This window comes from Gadus macrocephalus, chromosome 8, assembly GCF_031168955.1.
Source record: "Gadus macrocephalus chromosome 8, ASM3116895v1".
Lineage (NCBI taxonomy): Eukaryota > Metazoa > Chordata > Actinopteri > Gadiformes > Gadidae > Gadus > Gadus macrocephalus.
Window position 1 is genome coordinate 12,553,941 of NC_082389.1, and position 19,697 is coordinate 12,573,637.

Below are 19,697 nucleotides of genomic sequence, written 5' to 3' on the forward strand. Positions count from 1 at the left end.
TCTTGGCTCATTGCCTCTGAGAAGTGGACTACTCACTAATCTGACAGTTGATAGGATTAATGAGATGGTTAAGTGATCGGATGGATCGATGACATTAGTAGTATGTACATCATGTTTGCATTAACGTCTCATCTACTCGACTCATTGAAAAGAGTCTGTTGCATTGCTGAGAACAGTACACACTCTTAAAAATCAGGTAACACAGCACCTGTGCAGGGAAATTATGGGAATTGTAGTTTACGACTATGTGGCTTTGATGGCTTCATTGCCACTTTCATGTGGCTTCCAGGATAGTTAGATTTCCAGTTCTTCAAAGATTGCCATTAAACGAGTGATAGTAGCAATTACTGTCTGACATATTGCGTGTGTGTGTGTGTGTGTGTGTGTGTGTGTGTGTGTGTGCCTAGTGGCTATTGGGGGTTAAATCTCATAATGGCCTAGGCAGCTGCCTGATGTCGGTGCCAGCTATTATACAAGGCCCTGCAGGTTCAGGTGTACTGTACGCCCTCCCCGAGCACCGACAGGGGAGGCGTACGCCATGGATATTCATCTTCTTTCAGCTGGGAACAAGCACTCGGAACACAGGAGAACAGTTTACCAAGATTGACTGCCTTTCTGCACGTGTGGGGGCAAGGGCAGAGAGTTTCGTGTTTTAAACGTTTTGCATTTTTGCCCAAAAAAGGTGTTAAAAAAAGTCTGGGAACATGATGGTGTTTGTTTTAACGTGTCCTTTTGTCTTCATTTTTAGGTTATATTCATACTGATTCTGAGTCAATGTTTTGCTGAACGGGTTTCAAGAGGTTAGATATACAACAAAAGAACGGCAACACAATACTGCTTTGCCCGTCAAAGAAGTTCAACCAAGATGATTATTTTGACATTTACTCATTTTTAGCGCTTTTGTCTCGGCTTCTATCCGAAGCCACTTGCGGGGGGCGAGGATTAAGACTCAAAGGGCAGAAGTGATATGGTAGTCAGTGGCTGCGTGGTAACTAAGTGCTGTGCGATCGAGTTTTCTAAAACAACCAGGTATGAGGATCGGATAGCTATGGGAGGCCGAAACCGGGTCGCCGCTATTTAAACATCACATCAACCGCATTGTGTACACAAGCGTGGATCTACACACATGCTGGCCTAACCCTAATGCTGCCTTATCCAAAAAGAGCAAGTGTATTGTGAAATATACATACATATATATATATATATATATATACATGTGAGCATTCATCATGTTGCCCCAGTCTGAGGCAGACTTCGGGGCCTGGAGACGTGTGGTTATCTTGGTTTAGTGTTATCTGTGTAAAACTTTTCGTTCGGTTGTTTGCCTGGAACTTGTAAAGATCTGAATAGCCTCCCCCTTGTTTACCCCTCTCTCTCTCTCTCTCTCTCTCTCTCTCTCTCTCTCTCTCTCTCTCTCTCTCTCTCTGTCTCTCTGTCTCTCTGTCTGTCTGTCTGTCTGTCTGTCTGTCTGTCTGTCTGTCTGTCTGTCTGTCTGTCTGTCTGTCTGTGTGTGTGTGTGTGTGTGTGTGTGTGTGTGTGTGTGTGTGTGTGTGTGTGTGTGTGTGTGTGTGTGTGTGTGTGTGTGTGTATTTATTCAGAGCACCCTTCACCACTAGCCCCCCAGCCTCCACTAAAGAAAAGGGCTCCCTGGCTCCCAGTCACTCATCTCTATAGTCTCTCGTCTTTTGTCTTTGTAATTGGTCGAGTCTCGTCTGGAGGAAAGCAGACCTCCTGTCTGGTGACAGAGACCCCCCCCTCCCCCCTTCTCCCTCTCTCTATCGCTCTCTCTCTCTGTCTTTCTCTTTCTCTTTCTCTCTCTCTCTTGCTGTCTCTTTTTCTTTCTCTCTCTATCTGTCCCCCAATGCACTTTCTCACTCTCTGTCTCTCTCACCCTGTCTCTCTCTCACTTTCTCTATCTTTCTCTGTCTCATATTCCCTCTCTCTGTCTCTGTCTCTCTGTCTTTAGGAACACTGAAAGGTCAATAGGACAGGCCAGGAAAGGGAGGGCACGGGAGAGAGAGAAAGAATGAAGGCCGACCTTCTCTGTCTGAGCCACCCCTCCCCATCCTAAATTCTGATCATCTACCTGGGCAGGTATGCTCATGGCTCGGCCTCTTCTACTGCTTCCGTCTGATCTTTCACGACGTGAGCAGAGAGGAGAACCAACGCAGTAACGCTACTAGATAACCTATAGATACCATCCTGGTTTCAGTACCCTTGCTTACACCATATCGGTTCCTTTGCGTCTTTAAAGGGCCTCCCAAAATCGTATCATTTTTGTTTTAAACGTTGTGAAGGGAATTTGCCTTACCTATCATATTTATCTTATTTGATCTTCATAATAGTTATCTATACCGTTTGGTCCCGGTTATTAAGAGAAAACGGGTGTAAAATCCGATGTTTTGGTCGAAGAAATCCACAATTATCTTCTCTGCCAACCACTTTACAGGGACACCGATGGCAAGGTGTGTGCAGATGTGTGGAGCTCCAGTTGGGCCTTTTTTTACGGTTAATATTTATGGCTGCCTCTGAGAAACACGACACAACGACGCTACTATCTTAAAAAAACGGTTGAGTTGGACGGGTCCTAACTTGGGGATAACATGTCTCCCATTCTTCCCAGTACTTTCAGCTCACATGTACACACAAATTTACACTAACAATTTAAAGTTGCACTCATTGGTTCACTTTTGTCATCTTGGATCCACAGACCAAATTGATTCAGAGAGACCAAAGCCTTGGCATGATTGAGCTCGGTGGATATCAAATTATGATTTTTCACAGAGAAGATGCTAGTGCAATATTGCAGTCGGAAATAGCAAAACATGTTGGAAGGAAACAAATGCTGACTGGGGGGGGGGAGGGGCATGAGTAAGACCAGCACAAACACATGTCGAAAAGATCTCGTGACCTCCTCGACCTCTACGACCTCTCCTGTCGTTTTAAAGGTCACACTGGCTATCCACTTCAGAGTTAGACGGTAGGCAGATCGTCTTCCCCTGGCTTCTTCTGGATAGCGTAGTGGCTAGGCTCTTTGACCTGACCTGTAGGCATCGTTGAGAAGATGCCCTCATCTCTACCTCCTACTGAATGACGTGTCTCTTTACTGTCTAACCCCTACCTGGTCCTTAATGACCTGTCACTGTATTCACTGTCTAACCCCTACCTGGTCCTTAATGACCTGTCTCTGTACTGCCTAACCCCTAACTGCTCCTTAATAACCTGTCTCTGTACTGTCTAACCATTGTCTGTTCCTTACTGACCTGTCTGTACTTTCTAACCCCTACCTGCTCCTAAATGACCCTTCTCTGTATTCACTGTCTAACCCCTACCTGCTCCTTACTGACCTGTCTGTACTGTCTAACCCCTACCTGCTCCTAAATGACCCTCCTCTGTATTGACTGTCTAACCCCTACCTGCTCCTTATTGAGATGTATGTTAATGAACTGTAAGTCGTCCTTATCGTTGATATTCATTTTGTTCACAGTTTTCTCAGTGCAAACAATTTATATTTGTATATGTCATTACGAGGAATGAAGTGTTTGAAGTGAGATAGGAGCCTGACAGCCACCTTTCAACCGTCTCAATGTCTGTTGCATCTTTCTGTTTCTTCAATGGTCACTAGGCAACACTAGCTCAGGTTACAGGCTTTTTTTTCCAATTTTTGGTAAAAAATTGTTTTACTTGTGTGACTGTGTTAGCCTCTTCCATTTTTTAAGAACCTTTTATTTGTATTTGCTAGTCGTTTCTATGATCACGCATTTGGTTCAATCAGTTGTATTCATTTGATTAATGCAGGTTGTAAAAGCGGCATTAAAAATGTAATGATTTTTATTTATTTAATGGTTTATTGCCGTTTTACCACACGTAGGTGGCCCCAGATCTCAGTTAACTCCTTACTCCTCCCCCTCCAGCACCGTTGCCATGGGAACCCAAGCAAAAAAAACACACGCAATCCGCAATAACCAATAAATCAAATCATCATACCGTCTCATTAGGCACAATTAGCGCTCTGCGCTCTGCCAAGCTTCCATTGGCTTCCACATGGCCTGCCACCATCATCAAAGAGGTCACAATCAGACCGCCAATCTAGACGATTATGACAACTATGATGTAATTTGGCGTTCCATCAGGGATATTAGAGTCAGATCGATCACACGGGAACAAAATTTGGGATGGGTTGTCGGAAGAACAATGTGTTCATGTGTTCGTCTCGCTATGGAGACCTGAAACAACATGCACACCTTTCTATTACTCCTAAATGATAACGTGTTGGCCTGTGTGGAGCTGGTTCAGCTGTAGTAGATGGCATATGCGTTCCGTGTTAACTCCAATGCCAACAGTAGGTCTCCTAAAGCCAGACGCCCTGACACCAGACTGTACCCCCTGCAAGTCACTGTAGACATGAGCGTGTGCTAAACGACTGCCCAGTAAGAACATGTTTCCTCTCATCGCCACCATGGCACACACACACACACACACACACACACACACACACACACACACACACACACACACACACACACACACACACACACACACACACACACACACACACACACACACACACGCACACACACACACAGACACAAGTTCTCCCACTTCCCAGGAAGACGACAAAGGCAAATAATGCCTGGCTTACAGTTGTGCACGCTTTGTCATTTAATACAGTACACACAACATGGAAACCAATATGCATGCACACAATCACATACGCACGCACGCACGCGCGCGCACACACACACGCACACACACATGGCCCTTTGCATTGAATAACCCAAAACACAAATATTCTGCATGTGATTCTTCAACCCAGATACCCTTCCATTGTCCTCCATCTTTCTACAGTTCCCTCTCTGCCTAGGGAAGCTCAGTGCACAAGTGCCTGTAAGACGAGCTAACTGGGCCAGGAGAAGACACAACTAAACTCTGCCCCTCTTGTTGTTATTACCCATGAGCACTTGCTGCCTGGATGAGCCCATGGACAATGTACAATCTTGTTTAATGCTCGGTTGCCACAGGTGAATATTCTATGCATACAAAATATAGAATAAAGTATAATTAAATACATTGAACAGTGGTCAAACTTCACATGTTACATATGACCTAATTTAGTTTCAGGGGTCTAGTTCCTAAAGCACTGTTCAGTTATGGTGTCTGAACACCAGCCTGGCTGGAGTGATGTGTGAGAGGTGTGGGTTGGAAACAGTTGACAAGTAAAGCAGCAGTCAGACCTGGGGTCTGCACTGAAGCTCACCCGTTCCTCAAATAGGAGAGTAGAACAGAATGGAATAGAAGAGAATAGAATAGAACTAATGGGAAGAGAAGAGACTCAAAATTGGATTATTGACGATGGTCTTGCTGATGGGAAATATGTTAATTTGGTCAAATTAGTCGTATGGAGGTGAAACTAGTTCACTAAAATACTAAGATAAGAATAATAATTTAACAATCCCTCCCATATTGTATGTTATGTCATACAATTATGCATAATATCATATTATGCATATTATGCATTATATTATCATATCATCAGTTGTATATTCTGAATCACTGTGGGTGAAACACTGGCATTTGGTGATGAGACAAACACACACACACACACATACACATACACACACACACACACACACACACACACACACACATGCTCGTGATTCCAACAGGTATAACCTGTAGCGGAAGAGCCTGGGGGGGAGGCCATCAGACACAGAGCAGATACCCAGAGCGAAGCCCCCCTGGCTGGGTACGATGGGGGACGAGAGCTGGCCTGAAACTGACCTGTGGAGGTGATACCAGAGGTGGGGGGGCTGGGTCCTCCATACTGTACATGTACTTCCGGACTCCTGACACTGAAGGTCTTTTACATCAGGTTCAGATTTTGTCGGGCGATTTATTTACATTTTGGGAAGCACTGTATATTGGTTTTGCGAGAAAGTGTTTTGTTTTTATGTGTTACACAGTCTAATTTGTATGGCAGTGAAGGGACTTCAACCAATAATTATAATATTATGGTTTCGTTTTTCTCGTTTATCTTGTAGTTGATGTGATTTGTCCCTTATGTACCAGGACCACTGAAAGCTGAGGATCTAAAACTGTCCATTCCCTGACCCCCCCGCACCCCCAGCCCACACACTCACACCCCAAAGAAAGAATATACCTTATATAAAATGACCTAATGCTGTTATTAGCATTTCTTGTCTTTATCTTATCTTTTATCCCATTTATTTTCCCTGTAGCACCGACAAACTCAACCCCTGAGCTTACCTGCCAACTATGTGATTCTGATGCTAACGCTTCTTTATCATAGGTACACAAGGTATTTAGCATTTTATTATTCATCTATTAATGTAAAGTTTGTTGCCGTGAATGCGAGGTGAATTTGAATCGGAATTGGCCGCAACTATTTGCATAATGCAAATCACTTGGTATATACATGGTGGTTGTTTGGGTTCATATTGGCTTGTTTGTTGTTGAACTCATCTGATACTGGGGTGTAAAACGTCCCCTCATTAGTCACAGGGCCAGTGGTGGATCCTGAAGCTCTGTTTTACTGAGAATTACTACTGCTAGTTATACTATTATTAAGTATTATTGTCCCTCTCTCTCACTCGCTCGCTCGGTCTGTCTCTCTGTCATCCCCTATCTTCTCCTCTCTCATCCCCCTCTCTCTTTTCTTGTATTCCCTCTTATCTTTTTCTCTCATCATTCTCCTCTTCACCATCCCTCTCTCTCTCTCTCTCTCTCTCGCTCTCCCTCTCTCGCTCTCTCTCTCTCTCTCTCTCTCTCTCTCTCTCTCTCTCTCTCGCTCTCGCTCTCGCTCTCGCTCTCCCTCTCTTGCTCTCCCTCTCTTGCTCTCCCTCTCTATCTCTCTCTCTCTCTCTCTCTCTCTCTCTCTCTCTCTCTCTCTCTCTCTCTCTCTCTCTCTCTCTCTCTCTCGCTCTCCCTCTCTATCTCTCAGTGGCTCTTCCTAGCTAAGTAGCTTCAAGCTCGTTCACAAACATTGACTGAAAACCTATGTGACGTTTAGCCCGTTTAAACACACACACACACCAGGCCATCCCAGCATGTTGGGCGGTAGACTGCTCACCACCTATGATCCTGATCTCATTAGGCTAACAGCTAGCTGCTAATAGCCTCAGTAGCCTGGCTGAATGCCACTAAACCAGTTAGCCAGCATGGGCTTGTCTGACGAAGGACAGATTCAGTGTGCTTGAGGTGGGTTCCTCGCCGTGTTGGCCCCTGAGTCACCGCTCACCATGAACATCAGAAGTTGGCGGGCCCCTATTATTTGGGGGATTCTTTTTTATTATTTCTGGATAATTGCGGCGGAATTGGCCGCAACTATTTGCATAATGCAAATCACTTGGTATATACATGGTGGTTGTTTGGGTTCATATTGGCTTGTTTGTTGTTGAACTCATCTGATACTGGGGTGTAAAACGTCCCCTCATTAGTCACAGGGCCAGTGGTGGATCCTGAAGCTCTGTTTTACTGAGAATTACTACTGCTAGTTATACTATTATTAAGTATTATTGTCCCTCTCTCTCACTCGCTCGCTCGGTCTGTCTCTCTGTCATCCCCTATCTTCTCCTCTCTCATCCCCCTCTCTCTTTTCTTGTATTCCCTCTTATCTTTTTCTCTCATCATTCTCCTCTTCACCATCCTTCTCTCTCTCTCTCTCTCTCTCTCTCTCTCTCTCTCTCTCTCTCTCTCCCTCTCTATCGTTTAGCCTGTTTAAACACACACACACACCAGGCCACCCCAGCATGTTGGGCGGTAGACTGCTCACCACCTATGATCCTGATCTCATTAGGCTAACAGCTAGCTGCTAATAGCCTCAGTAGCCTGGCTGAATGCCACTAAACCAGTTAGCCAGCATGGGCTTGTCTGACGAAGGACAGATTCAGTGTGCTTGAGGTGGGTTCCTCGCCGTGTTGGCCCCTGAGTCACCGCTCACCATGAACATCAGAAGTTGGCAGGCCCCTATTATTTGGGGGATTCTTTTTTATTATTTCTTCAATTCAAAACAATAGTTAATTTTTCCTTTCCAATTGCAACAAGACAATGAGCAGCAGTCATTAAAACACTTAGTTAATTAATTAAATGATTAATTATTTCATTTATTTATTTGGAATTGTATCTAAATGTGTTGACACGTCACATAAAATACAGTATATAAATGATGTTAGCCTGAAATGCATATGGGGTCATGACAGATTGCTGACATGTCTAAAAGTATTCAGTTTGGTGCAATGAACTGTCTATCCATTTTGGTTACAAGAATTCTCAGACCTATAAATTGGTTGACCTGTTGAAAAGGTGATATAGCAACTCAAAACATATCATCAGATAGACAGCGTTACTGACTATATCACAAACAGGCCTAGGCCCATTCACTGAACGGTTGTTCAGTTGTATCTATACTTCTTCATTTGTTAATTACTTTCCTCTGGCAGTATTTCCTCGCTTATTCGTTTCAAAATGTATCTGCAGTCCTCAGCTTTGTTGCTTGTGTGTGTGTCTGTGTGTGTATGTCTGTGCCAAATATGAGTTAAAATGAACACATCACTAGACCGCACACATCTATACCAAAGGCAAAATGCTTAGCTGGCTTTTTTTTATTGTTTAAAATGTTAATATTAAACAAATACAATAACCACAAATAAAGGCTTTTATAATAAAAGCTACCTAGACAATTCTTATTTCAACTCAATGTACAAAGTGGTAATATGTGAGTCATAAGGGGCTACTCGTGAATAGGGTGTATTTTATAAGGCAATAATGTCAAATGTTAGCGCCGTGTTTTTCTAAGCCTGGATCGTTTCAGTTTATGGGGGGGCAGAGAGGCCACGCTGCCTGCGCGCGCTCGGAGCATCGGGAGAGGAAGCACGCGCGCAGTATTTCCTCGTGCAGCAGGAAGCTGACTCAATTCCCCTTGGCTCCTGCACACTGATTTGGGTGGGCCCGTTTAAAAATAACGCGTATAAAAACCTGTCTCTGCTCCGTCAAGCTCACAACCGCCCGGGACACCGTGGGTACGGGACGTAAAGGCCCGACCGCACATAAATTGATGTTTTTCTTGAATTATTCATTTGTTCATTAATTTGCATGTGTTAGTATTTATATTTATTTAGGGGGAGGGGGACAAGGGGCCTTTTTTCTCACAGACAATCAGAAACGATGCGACATTAAGTAGGCCTACTACTAATAAATACACACTCAACACGTCAAGCCGCGGGCCTTAATGAGACTTCACCTTCACTGACAGATTGGCGACGTCCACCCCCCCCCCCCCCCCCCCCTCTCCCTCCCTTCCCTACCTGAGCATTACCATAGCAATATGAGTCATGTTTGGTAAAGATCATTAAGAATTCTCGCTTTTGTTTGCGTCCGGATTAACAGGTTGTTTCGATGGCCACGCCGATCCGCGGCCCCATTCACACCTCGGTGTTTGGACACCGCGGATCGACTCGGGGACAAATGAATGATTAGTAAATGCAGATTAAGTCCCATGATAACGAAGCTGGGAGATACGTTTTGGTTTTGCTTGAGTTGAGATGGGTGAAACTATTCGCTGATATTTTTGGAATTCATCTATAATAGCCTACCAACAAAATAAATATGACATTTTATTCTCATTCAATCACATTTTATTTATAAAGCGACCTTTTGGGTGGAAAATAAACAGTTTCAATACTGTTGATTAATTGTCTTATTAAAGTAGGCCTATAAAACAAATAAAGGCATTGTTTTTTTTATTTTAATCATTCAACCTGCGATCAAACATTTCTACCCACAAGGGAAAATCCCATTGTTCCTCTGTAATAAAACGTTATAATTTTGGGGTTGCTCTCGAACAAATTTTAAAACGATTGTCCCTCCCGGCCTCCATTCCGGCCCGGGCTGCCTGTCGCCCCTCAGCCGCCAAGGGCTACGGATAGTTCTCAGGCCTAAAACAGGGCAGTGTGAGATAATACATCATTCACACACTCATGAAACCGGCCTCCACCTGTCATTTATCCAAGATAAATAAAGAAAGGTAGTGGTTTATATGATAATAATAATAATAATAATAATAATAATAATAGGCCTAATAATAATAATAATAATTTATATTTTACGCTTCAACATTAAACAATCCGTTAAAGCAGAGCACATCTGCTATTATTTACTAGCCAACATGGGGCTACTTTAAATTGGACGATTTTACTAACATAAGTATTCTGGTTTCGGAACTGCTGTTTCTCTGTCCTCACAGGGCTGCGTCTGATTGGTCGAAGGGGCAGCAGGTGTGTCAGGACAGCCACGCCCCCATTGGCTGTGGCCATATAAAGTAAACTCAGGCTCTACTCTGCTCTACTGACGTCCTTCACATTTGTGCCTTACTGGCGTGGTCGCACACACCGATCAATGGACATATAAGTGGCGATACTGGTGTGTGTCTACCGCTTCAAAAACATCCTCATTGTTTAGTGTCTGTTGTCCTACTTGTCGCTGAAGAGGCAGAATGGCAGTCGCGGAAGCCGTGGTGCTCTCCGCCGCTTCTTTCCTCAACTTGCAGTCGATGGACGAAAAGCAGTCGGAGATTGTCAACGTAAGTAGGCTGCATGGTGATGAGCTTTCGGACGGACTGGGAGGAAGGAGCATAACACGTTCTGTATTTGTTAGGTGATGTGTATGTATATATATATATATATATATATATATATATATATATATACCTATACATCACCTAACAAATGCAGAACGTATAGATATATATTTATGTATATATATTTTGAAAAAAGTTAATCGAGTTCTTGTAGACGTCAATTCAATGTAATGTTGAACATCATAGCAATGCAGTAAATGCGCGTCATTTGAAGCGCAATGAAATGTGTCGGTTGAATGATGCAACGGGGTGGATGTTGACCGTGGTCGCGTATTTTTATCCTACAGCTTTGGAAGGTGTCCCCCACGGAGAAGCGCGCCACAGGTGCTGGGGACGTGACCCCGCACATCGAGGTAGAGTTCAGCATCATCGAGTCCCCTCCACTCACCGCCTCCACCCGGGACGAGGACGAGCTGGGGAAGTACCTGGACCTCGAGTTCATCCTCTCCAACACCATCGGCACTGAGAGTGTCCGCCAGCCCATGAGTGACAGCTCGTGCTCGCCCCCACAGCAGCAGAGCTCCTCGTATTTCCTCCCGGAGTCGCCCGAGAGCTGCAGCGGGAACTCAGCGCACGAGACCTGCGACGCCCCTTCACAACACCGGTCCCCCGACTACCACGGCACCAGCACGAGCTTCTCCGAACCGGGCACCGACCCCGTGCGCAGCCTGATGGCAGAGCTCCTCACGCCGGAGATCAACTATCCCGGTGGTGAGAGCCTAGGGGACTCTTCCGCCTCCAAACCGATAGACAGGCAGGAGTTCACGGAGCTGCGCGTGTTCAACCCGGTAAACTCTCAAGCGACGCTATCCCCACCGCTTGGATACAAAATCAAAACAGAGGCGCAGGAGCATTCTTGTATGATGGCTTCCTCATCATCTTCTTCTGGCGGGGACTTCATGCGGCCTTTGTACGACCACGGCCAGCAGATGCGCCCCGCGATGCACCCCGCGACTCTCACGCGCCATCAAACCACCGCGCCGGTGCCTGCGCAGTGTCCGGGTGGTTTCGCTCCCCCGCCGCATTCGATGCAGCAGCTGGGGAGGAAAGTGTGCCACATGGGGGGGATGAGCACGGTGCTTGGCGCGCATTCCCACCAGCACCTCCACCCCCACCACCATCACCATAGCCACAACCAGCCGCGCTTGTCACCGTACGCCAACGCGCCGTATCCACCACAAGCGCACCATTACGCGCACGACGGCGCGCCGCCGGCACAGTTCAACGGACAGTACGGCCTGTACAGGGATCCTATGCGCGCGCAGCTTCCTTCCACCATTCACGGTATGGTGCTCACGCCACCCTCCTCTCCTCTGCTGGAGTTCTACGTGCAGGACGACGCGGCGGGCATGAAGCAGAAGCGCGGGCGAAGGTCGTGGGCCCGGAAACGCGCGGCGACGCACAACTGCGAGTACCCGGGCTGTGGGAAGACGTACACGAAGAGCTCGCACCTCAAGGCCCACATGAGAACTCACACAGGTACGTCACTGGCACCGTACCCGTCTGTACGTCATAGGCCCCGCCAAACACGTACATCAAGGGCCTCGATGACCTCGATGTTGCATTTGGTGTCGTCGTGTAGTCCTTAGAGTTGTATGCCTTTACGTAACATATGACTAAATATGTTTCTTCTTCTTTGCTCTATAGGAGAAAAACCGTACCATTGCAACTGGGACGGCTGCGGATGGAAGTTCGCCAGATCCGACGAACTCACGCGTCATTTCCGGAAGCACACGGGCCACCGACCGTTCCAGTGTCACCTCTGCGAGAGGGCCTTCTCGCGCTCCGACCACCTCGCGCTCCACATGAAGCGGCACATGTAAAGAAAAGGAACACATTTCGGACCAATTGGAACGCGGTAACAGTTGGAATGCGTTCCAATCGACTGATTGGCTCCTAGTCCACCCCTTCCGTCCGGGTTGAACCACAGCGTTTTCGACTGTCGTAATTATGTACTTTTAAAGACAAATTAGTTAATTAAGACCGTCAGTGTAGCATGAATAAGTTATGAGTGGCGGGCGAATGCCTTATGGGTTAGGCCTCAAGAAATCGAACACTAAATTTGGGCAGGACCCAAGCGTTTTGTTGTACATATGTAATATTTGAGTATGTTTACATTACATGTTTATGTAACTTTGATGCTCGCTTACTTATATCAGGTCAGGGATTTTATAGAGGGAAAAATATAATCGAAAAATGCCTGTAAGATGCCATGTATACTGCATACCATGTCAGACTTCTAGGCCTTAATGAGATGATCCGTCCAAACGGATAAAGCACTGCCTATTTTAAATATAATTGTTGATGTTTTCATATTGTTTATTGCCAAGACATTTTAGGATGGAGGAATCCAAAAATTAGTTTATGGTTTAAAGTGATCTCATGGCGCCAAAAACCTATGATGTAAAATAAAACCGAACTCTCCGGAAAGTGCGTTTTTCCAAACTATTGTCAAAGATTGGAACATGTAATTATGCTTGAATGAATTGGCTCCGATCCCGTTTTTACTTGATCATACACCTTGCAATGAATAGTTGAACTATGCTGGGATACTTGAAACAGAATTATGACAGATTCTGACTTAATTTACTTCAAAAGTGCAATTGTTTACTTTTCTTCTTTTGTATTTTATTGTATTTTTTTTCAATACCAAATTGTACCAAAATGAAGTAGTAAAGGGCTAAATATTATCTGAAAAACTAATAAAAACATTCAAACCAACTTTTTGTGTTTTGGAGGACTATTTCATATTTTTATCACTTGCCTAACGGTAAATAAAGTTCGGTCCCAGATATTGTCAGGAAACAAGAAGGAAAATAGGTTGGTAAATGGAGAAAGTGTGCGTTTGCGAAAAGAAGTCACTTGTAGGCCTATGTCATTTTATTTGGCGTTTAACTCATTGGAAAACATTAAAATATGTGGATTATTCAACCCAGTCTCACGGAAATACGTCACGTCATTTAATCTATTCATCCGTGATGTGGGACACGTAATTTAATTTTTTCGTGCCAAAAAGCACAAATCACAAACTCATTCTAAAAAGAAGAGATGAAGCAGCTATCTTTTTTGCCGCCGGGGTTTGCCTACAGCAGCGCACCTGCATTAAATATATCCGTGAATGTCACAATTTCTCAGAATCAAAGGTGAAAGTAGAAACGGGTGGCCAAAAGCTGTCATATTGTTAGAAATGTGTGCTTTTTGGCCCGAGAAAAATTCAAATTACGTGTCCCAGATCACGAATGAATAGATTAAATGACGTGACAGTGTCACGTATTTCCGTGAGACTGGGTTGGATTATTAGCCAACCATCAAGTACTACAGGCTGAATTGAAATTTACATAAATAGATAAATTAATATTTGTCATGTTCACACCTCTCAAACCAACTTAATAGAAATGTCCCTACATACATAATAATCACACATAGGCCTACCTACAATTATTCTAACGGGTCAACTAGGCCTACTCAAATATTAAAGCTACCTCCAAAAAACCTCGCGCATGCAAATCAGTAAGATTTCGTTTTTTATCAATTAAGATAACCTTAACTGAAGTTATTTCTTCAATGAAGTGCTATAGTAAGGCCGATGTTCCCAGGAAGCCTACTGCAGATCCTCAATGAAGCGATGAGGGAGACGGTGGCATAGGATCCAACAGGCGGAAGGTCCCGTCTCATCTTTCGTTGTTAGGTCAACGCTGCCCTCTAGTGTTCGCGTGTGACGACATTGCATGCTCCCATTTCAGGGCTTATCTAACCATATCATTGTCCATTTTGTTAAAAAAAAAAAAGGCCTTTTTTTTATTCTACACCATCCAATCATTCAAACATGTTTTTTATGTGATCTAAATTTTTTAAAATACGTCAAGTGTTAAAAGTCGAGTAAACTGCAAATCCCCATTGACCCTGCATGGCCCCTCGGTGGCAGTACATGCAAGTGCGGTTGTTGGCCACTTGAAAGCAGTAGCAACACATTTGATAATATGTGTTGCTATACTGCACCAATCAGAACTACTATAGGTCAAACCAGAGCCATTTAGGGAGAGAGTTACGACAAGCGATGCTCAAAATACTTGATCGTCACTTGTTTTTTGGAGACTTTTCCATTTGAATCTGATTAGAAAGTGTAAATATAGAGACAGAACTGCGGTTTCTTGTAATTACGAGTCAATACATCCTTTGATTCACAATATCTATATAGCATAACAACATGAGTAGTTACGTCAATATGTTTTTGTTTTTGTAATTAGGGGAGAGCCGGGTCATTGAAACACTTTTCAGTTAAACGTCTTTTCCAAAGATGACGTTATGTATCGGCCTACAAATAATTTCGTCATGTGATCAACAACTCACATGTATTCTCTTAGTTACAAGTGTAATTTAATACATATCATTTATTTAGAGGGAAGTGAAGGAATGTTTAAAAAATGTTCTACCATTTCTTTAGTTTATGGTGGCTTCAGTGATCCCATGATACCTAAAAGCATCGTACTCGGTTAACTGATGTAATCTTTATGACTTTCAGATAGGAAAGAAAGAAACTCACATGTAAACTGACAGCAGCAGCCAGCGGCGGATTTAGCAAATTGGGGGGCCAATGAGTACAGTGTCCTCAGAATATTCAGAGTAAAGGTGCGGCCACACCAGACGCGTATCTCGCGTACTCCGCGTATGAAATCGCCATTTTTTCCATAGGGAACCATTGGTTTACGCGCGTAATACGCGTATAAGCAACATTTTACGCGCGTATATCGCGTACATTTCAAGAGTTCAAAAAATTGAACTTTTTACGCTCATACGCATGACGATTAGCCGTGTTGCCCAATCAGCGTTGAGCTTGACCCGACGTCACTGGCAGAGAGTAGTGAGCTTGGACAGAAGCATACGGCCGACATCTTTCTTTATTCTGTGTGGAAATAGTAACATAGTTACGCCATTAAATGCTTTCATGGAAACATTTCTAGCGAGAAATGTGCATTTTACTTTCATAATGTTCGCTCGGTGAATGTGAAGGATGTTTGGTTTGATAGTTATGACGAAGAGGGAACGCTCCGTTCACTTGCATGGACAGAGTCTCTGGTTACTAAGCAACCTCAACGTCTTGGCGGACTATATATCTGCTGATCAACACTACGAATGCTGGAAACACACCAGACACACCATGTGAAGTTATTTAACCCGATTATTGTTATTTATATCCGAGATTATTTAATCTAACCCGATCTAAACTCTATCACCAAAACACGGCGGCGTTTGGGTTTCCTACCTCGGACTCCAGCGCAGCCACGGCCGACAACTATCTTTATTCTGGGTGGAAATAGTAACATAGTTACGCCATTAAATGCGTTTATGGAAACATTTTTAGCGAGAAATGTGCATTTTACTTTCGTAATGTTCGCTCGGTGAATGTGAAGGATGTTTGGTTTGATAGTTATGACGAAGAGGGAACGCTCCGTTCACTTGCATGGACATGGACTCATCTAGGCGAGTGACGTAGGCGCGTATGGCGCGTATGCAACCATTTTTGACACAAAATGGTCAAGCAACATTTTACGCACGTATCTCGCGTAAAAATTACGCGAGATACGCGTCTGGTGTGGCCGCACCTTAAGGGTAAGCATGTTTGTACTGTCGTGTGATTCTCTGATTGAAAGAGTTATTTTCTTCCTTCATTTCACGTCAATGAGTTATCTTGTTGGGTCGGATTCTTCTTGTGTTTCTTCGTTCTTATATTGTTACACCCTTTAAACGCAGGTATTTATGTAAAGATATGTATGGGCCCCAGTCGCGGACTCAGACTGTTTGAAGGGCAGGGACGAAAAAATAAATAGGGCACATTCTGCACAACATTGGGCCCAACCAGCGTGTAAAAAGCTATGATGCATCATGTATGACGAAATAGTCCTCATCCTTGATTAAGATTAGCATTAAATTAAAGGAGACCCAGATCAAAGTAATTAATGATATGACAATTCAAATTATAACCACACCTCTATGATAAAACCACACAGGGAACTATAAAACATTTACAATATTTATTCCACAAACAGCAAAACACAGAGGGATACTCTTAGTCTGCTTTTTGCTTCGTTATGCATTGCAGATTTCAGTACCACTCGATGAAACTGTTCGTCATAGCGACGCCACATTAAAACAATGCCTCTTTCGCATTCCCCGTTCGTCAGCTACCAAGGAGTGGAACGTCTGCACCTCATTTTCTAACCACATCATGTTTTTTCGGTTTGCCTTATTCTTGCTCTAGAGGGCACATCGCCATAATCCATTGTATGAAGGGGCACCAGAGGACACCCATTCGTTTTTTTCACATGTAAAGGGAAGCCAATAAGGCACTTTCTCTCGTATTCACCACTCTAGAGGGCACTTTTTCAACCATGGAGGCACTGTAAGGGCATTAAGAGGGCACTCATTGAGGCACGTTATCGAATTTTCTTGTTCTAGAGGGCTCATCATCATAATTTATTGTATGAAGGGGCACCAGAGGGCACCCAATATTTTTTTACACATGTAAAGGGCAGCTTATAAGGCACTTTCTCTCGTATTCGCCACTCTTGAGGGCACTTTTTCAACCATGGAGGCACGAGCCCCCCCCCCCCCCCCTCCCCTGAGTCTGCCACTGGGCAGACTCAGGGGAGTCTGCCCAGTTTAAGTGATTGTTTACGTGCGTGCGAGGGTGAGAGAGAGAGAGAGAGAGCACAAGAGAGAGAGAGCGCTCTGTTCAATGATGTATCTATCTGATCGTATTTACTGTAGATGGATGGTTAAACAATGTCACACGACCAGGCATACTGCAGGCTCTCATTTTCAAGTGCACTGGTTGCGTGCCAGTCTCCGATAGGCTATACCTAGCATTTATGCAGTTGTTGATTGATCTACTAAGGCCCCGTTTGCACGAGGACGCTTGCGGGTAAAAACGACAAAATATTTTATCGGAAGTGTCTTTCGTTTAGACGGTGACAGCGTTTTTGGGGCATGAAAACGCATACATCTGAAACCACCCTCCAGAGTGGAAAAGTTTAATATGCTCCGCCGTAGCGTTTCCGTCTACACTGCCAAGACGCAAAACACTGCTCAGATCTGCTCACGTCGCGTACGCGTTTACGTCACATACATGTGCCAGTACAAGAAAATAAACAAACATGTCCGATTATTTCCATGCGTCGGACCTTCAAGCTGCTGTGGCAGCTCTAACAAGTGTACAGGAGTCTTTCCACGAAATGTACAGGATATGTACAGATAGTATTACTGAACAGAGAAGAATCTTTTTGTATTTTGGTCATATATCAGTGGTCATCTAAATATTCCAAGATTACAATGACAAAAAATATGTGAGGTAATCATCTATCCAAACAAAAAAACAAAAAAAAGAAGAAAATATAAATCTGATTATTTAAACAACTTCCCTTTTAAAAGTGCATCACAAACTGTCTATTCTGTTGCAACTCCAATGGGTTTCTATTGGGAGCTGCTAACTCCTGGAAACTATTGAGAGGCTCCAAAATCTGGAATTAATGTAAAAAAAATCTATTGGATCTGACGGAGATGCTGCGTCTCTCTAAATGGCTCTGGGTCAAACATTAGGTCAGAAATGATTAGCAAATGTATCCTATACCGAAACAATGTTTACTGTATTTAACCCTTATAAGGTGTTCGGGTCTGTGGGACCCGTTTTCAGTTTTTAGCTTTATAAAAGTGATACAAATAATATTTTTTTTGAACTAAGATTCATTGGCTTTGGCTCATTTTCTGTGAGGAACATAAATCAGAAAACATTTTCAATGACCCCCCCCTGTATACCCCCCATCACATTTATATTACACACAGGGTGTTCGGGTCTAGTGGACCCGGAGCTAGTTTAAAATGGGTTTACTTTCAGATCACAAATCCTTAGTATTCAACTGCACGAATGTGTGTGTGTGTGTGTGTGTGTGTGTGTGTGTGTGTGTGTGTGTGTGTGTGTGTGTGTGTGTGTGTGTGTGTGTGTGTGTGTGTGTGTGTGTGTGTGCATGCGTGTGATGAGGCTATTGTGTAAATGTGAGGCTATTATTGTGTGTGTTTGTGTGTTATAGTGACTATTTTTGTGTGATATGGTGACCGTTTATGTGTGTGTAAGTGTAAGTGTGTGTGGTGTGTCTGATAGTCTGTTATCGTGTATTATTGTGGCAGGCATGCATGTGCATGTTATGGTTATGGTTTAATGCATATGTTGGATGATCGCGCTGTTTTTTAACAATTGCCAATATTTGAGGTTTAGTTTTGTTACGGCTGCCGTCTAATGTGCATTTGATGTTCAATGATTCTGTATGCAAATCCAGCTGGGTGATTCCCTTCCGATGATTGGTCCCCTCCCTACTTCCTGGATCCCATCGAAGCTACCAATCGGGAGTCTCCAATCAAGCCAGCTGCATATAAGTAGCGTGTGTGTCCACAGCTGTGAACCAGTGATCAGTCCGCCTCTTTGTTGGTTTACCTTTTGTGGTTGCTTAGGGAATTAGAGTTTTGATATCGTTGTATTGCCTGGCTGTGATTGAGTGGTTTCAGCCAGTGTTTTAGTTAACCTTGTGTAGTTTTCTTTTGTTGTAATTCTGTGTGCATGTGCACCCTTTTCAGTTGATTAAACCCCCGATTTTGACCCGAATCTGTCCATTGTCACTCATCCATTTCATTTAACATCCCAATCACGTGTTGCGGCTTTTAAAACGAGCCGGGTCGTAACAGTGTAAACGGCCAACTGCCTTGTTTGCTTATTTCACATTACCGCATGGTTATAGAGCACTTTGCTCTTTATTGCTTTGAATTATTTTATTTCAAATTATTGTCTTACACTTTGATGATAGCGAACAGCAAACCCATTTTGATATTCATATATTGAGAGGGAAGTGAAGGAATGTTTCAAAATTCAGATTAGATTAGTTTTCTACCATTTCGTTAGTTCATGGTGGTTTCAGTGATCCCATGATAACTAATGGCGTCAAAATCTTGTTAACTAATGTACTCTATATGACTTTCAGATAAGAAAGAAGGAAAC

At 43.7% G+C, this 19,697-nt stretch overlaps 1 protein-coding gene across 1 annotated transcript; it reads left to right on the plus strand.

Moving 5' to 3' along the window:
* The first annotated feature begins 10,265 nt into the window (after positions 1 to 10,265).
* klf17 (Kruppel like factor 17) lies at positions 10,266 to 13,375 on the plus strand. The gene is made up of 3 exons (XM_060059082.1): positions 10,266 to 10,597; positions 10,942 to 12,133; positions 12,302 to 13,375. The coding sequence occupies exons 1-3, from the start codon at positions 10,511 to 10,513 to the stop codon at positions 12,475 to 12,477; spliced, it is 1,455 nt and encodes a 484-aa protein (XP_059915065.1). The 5' UTR covers positions 10,266 to 10,510; the 3' UTR covers positions 12,478 to 13,375.
* The last annotated feature ends 6,322 nt before the right edge of the window (positions 13,376 to 19,697 follow it).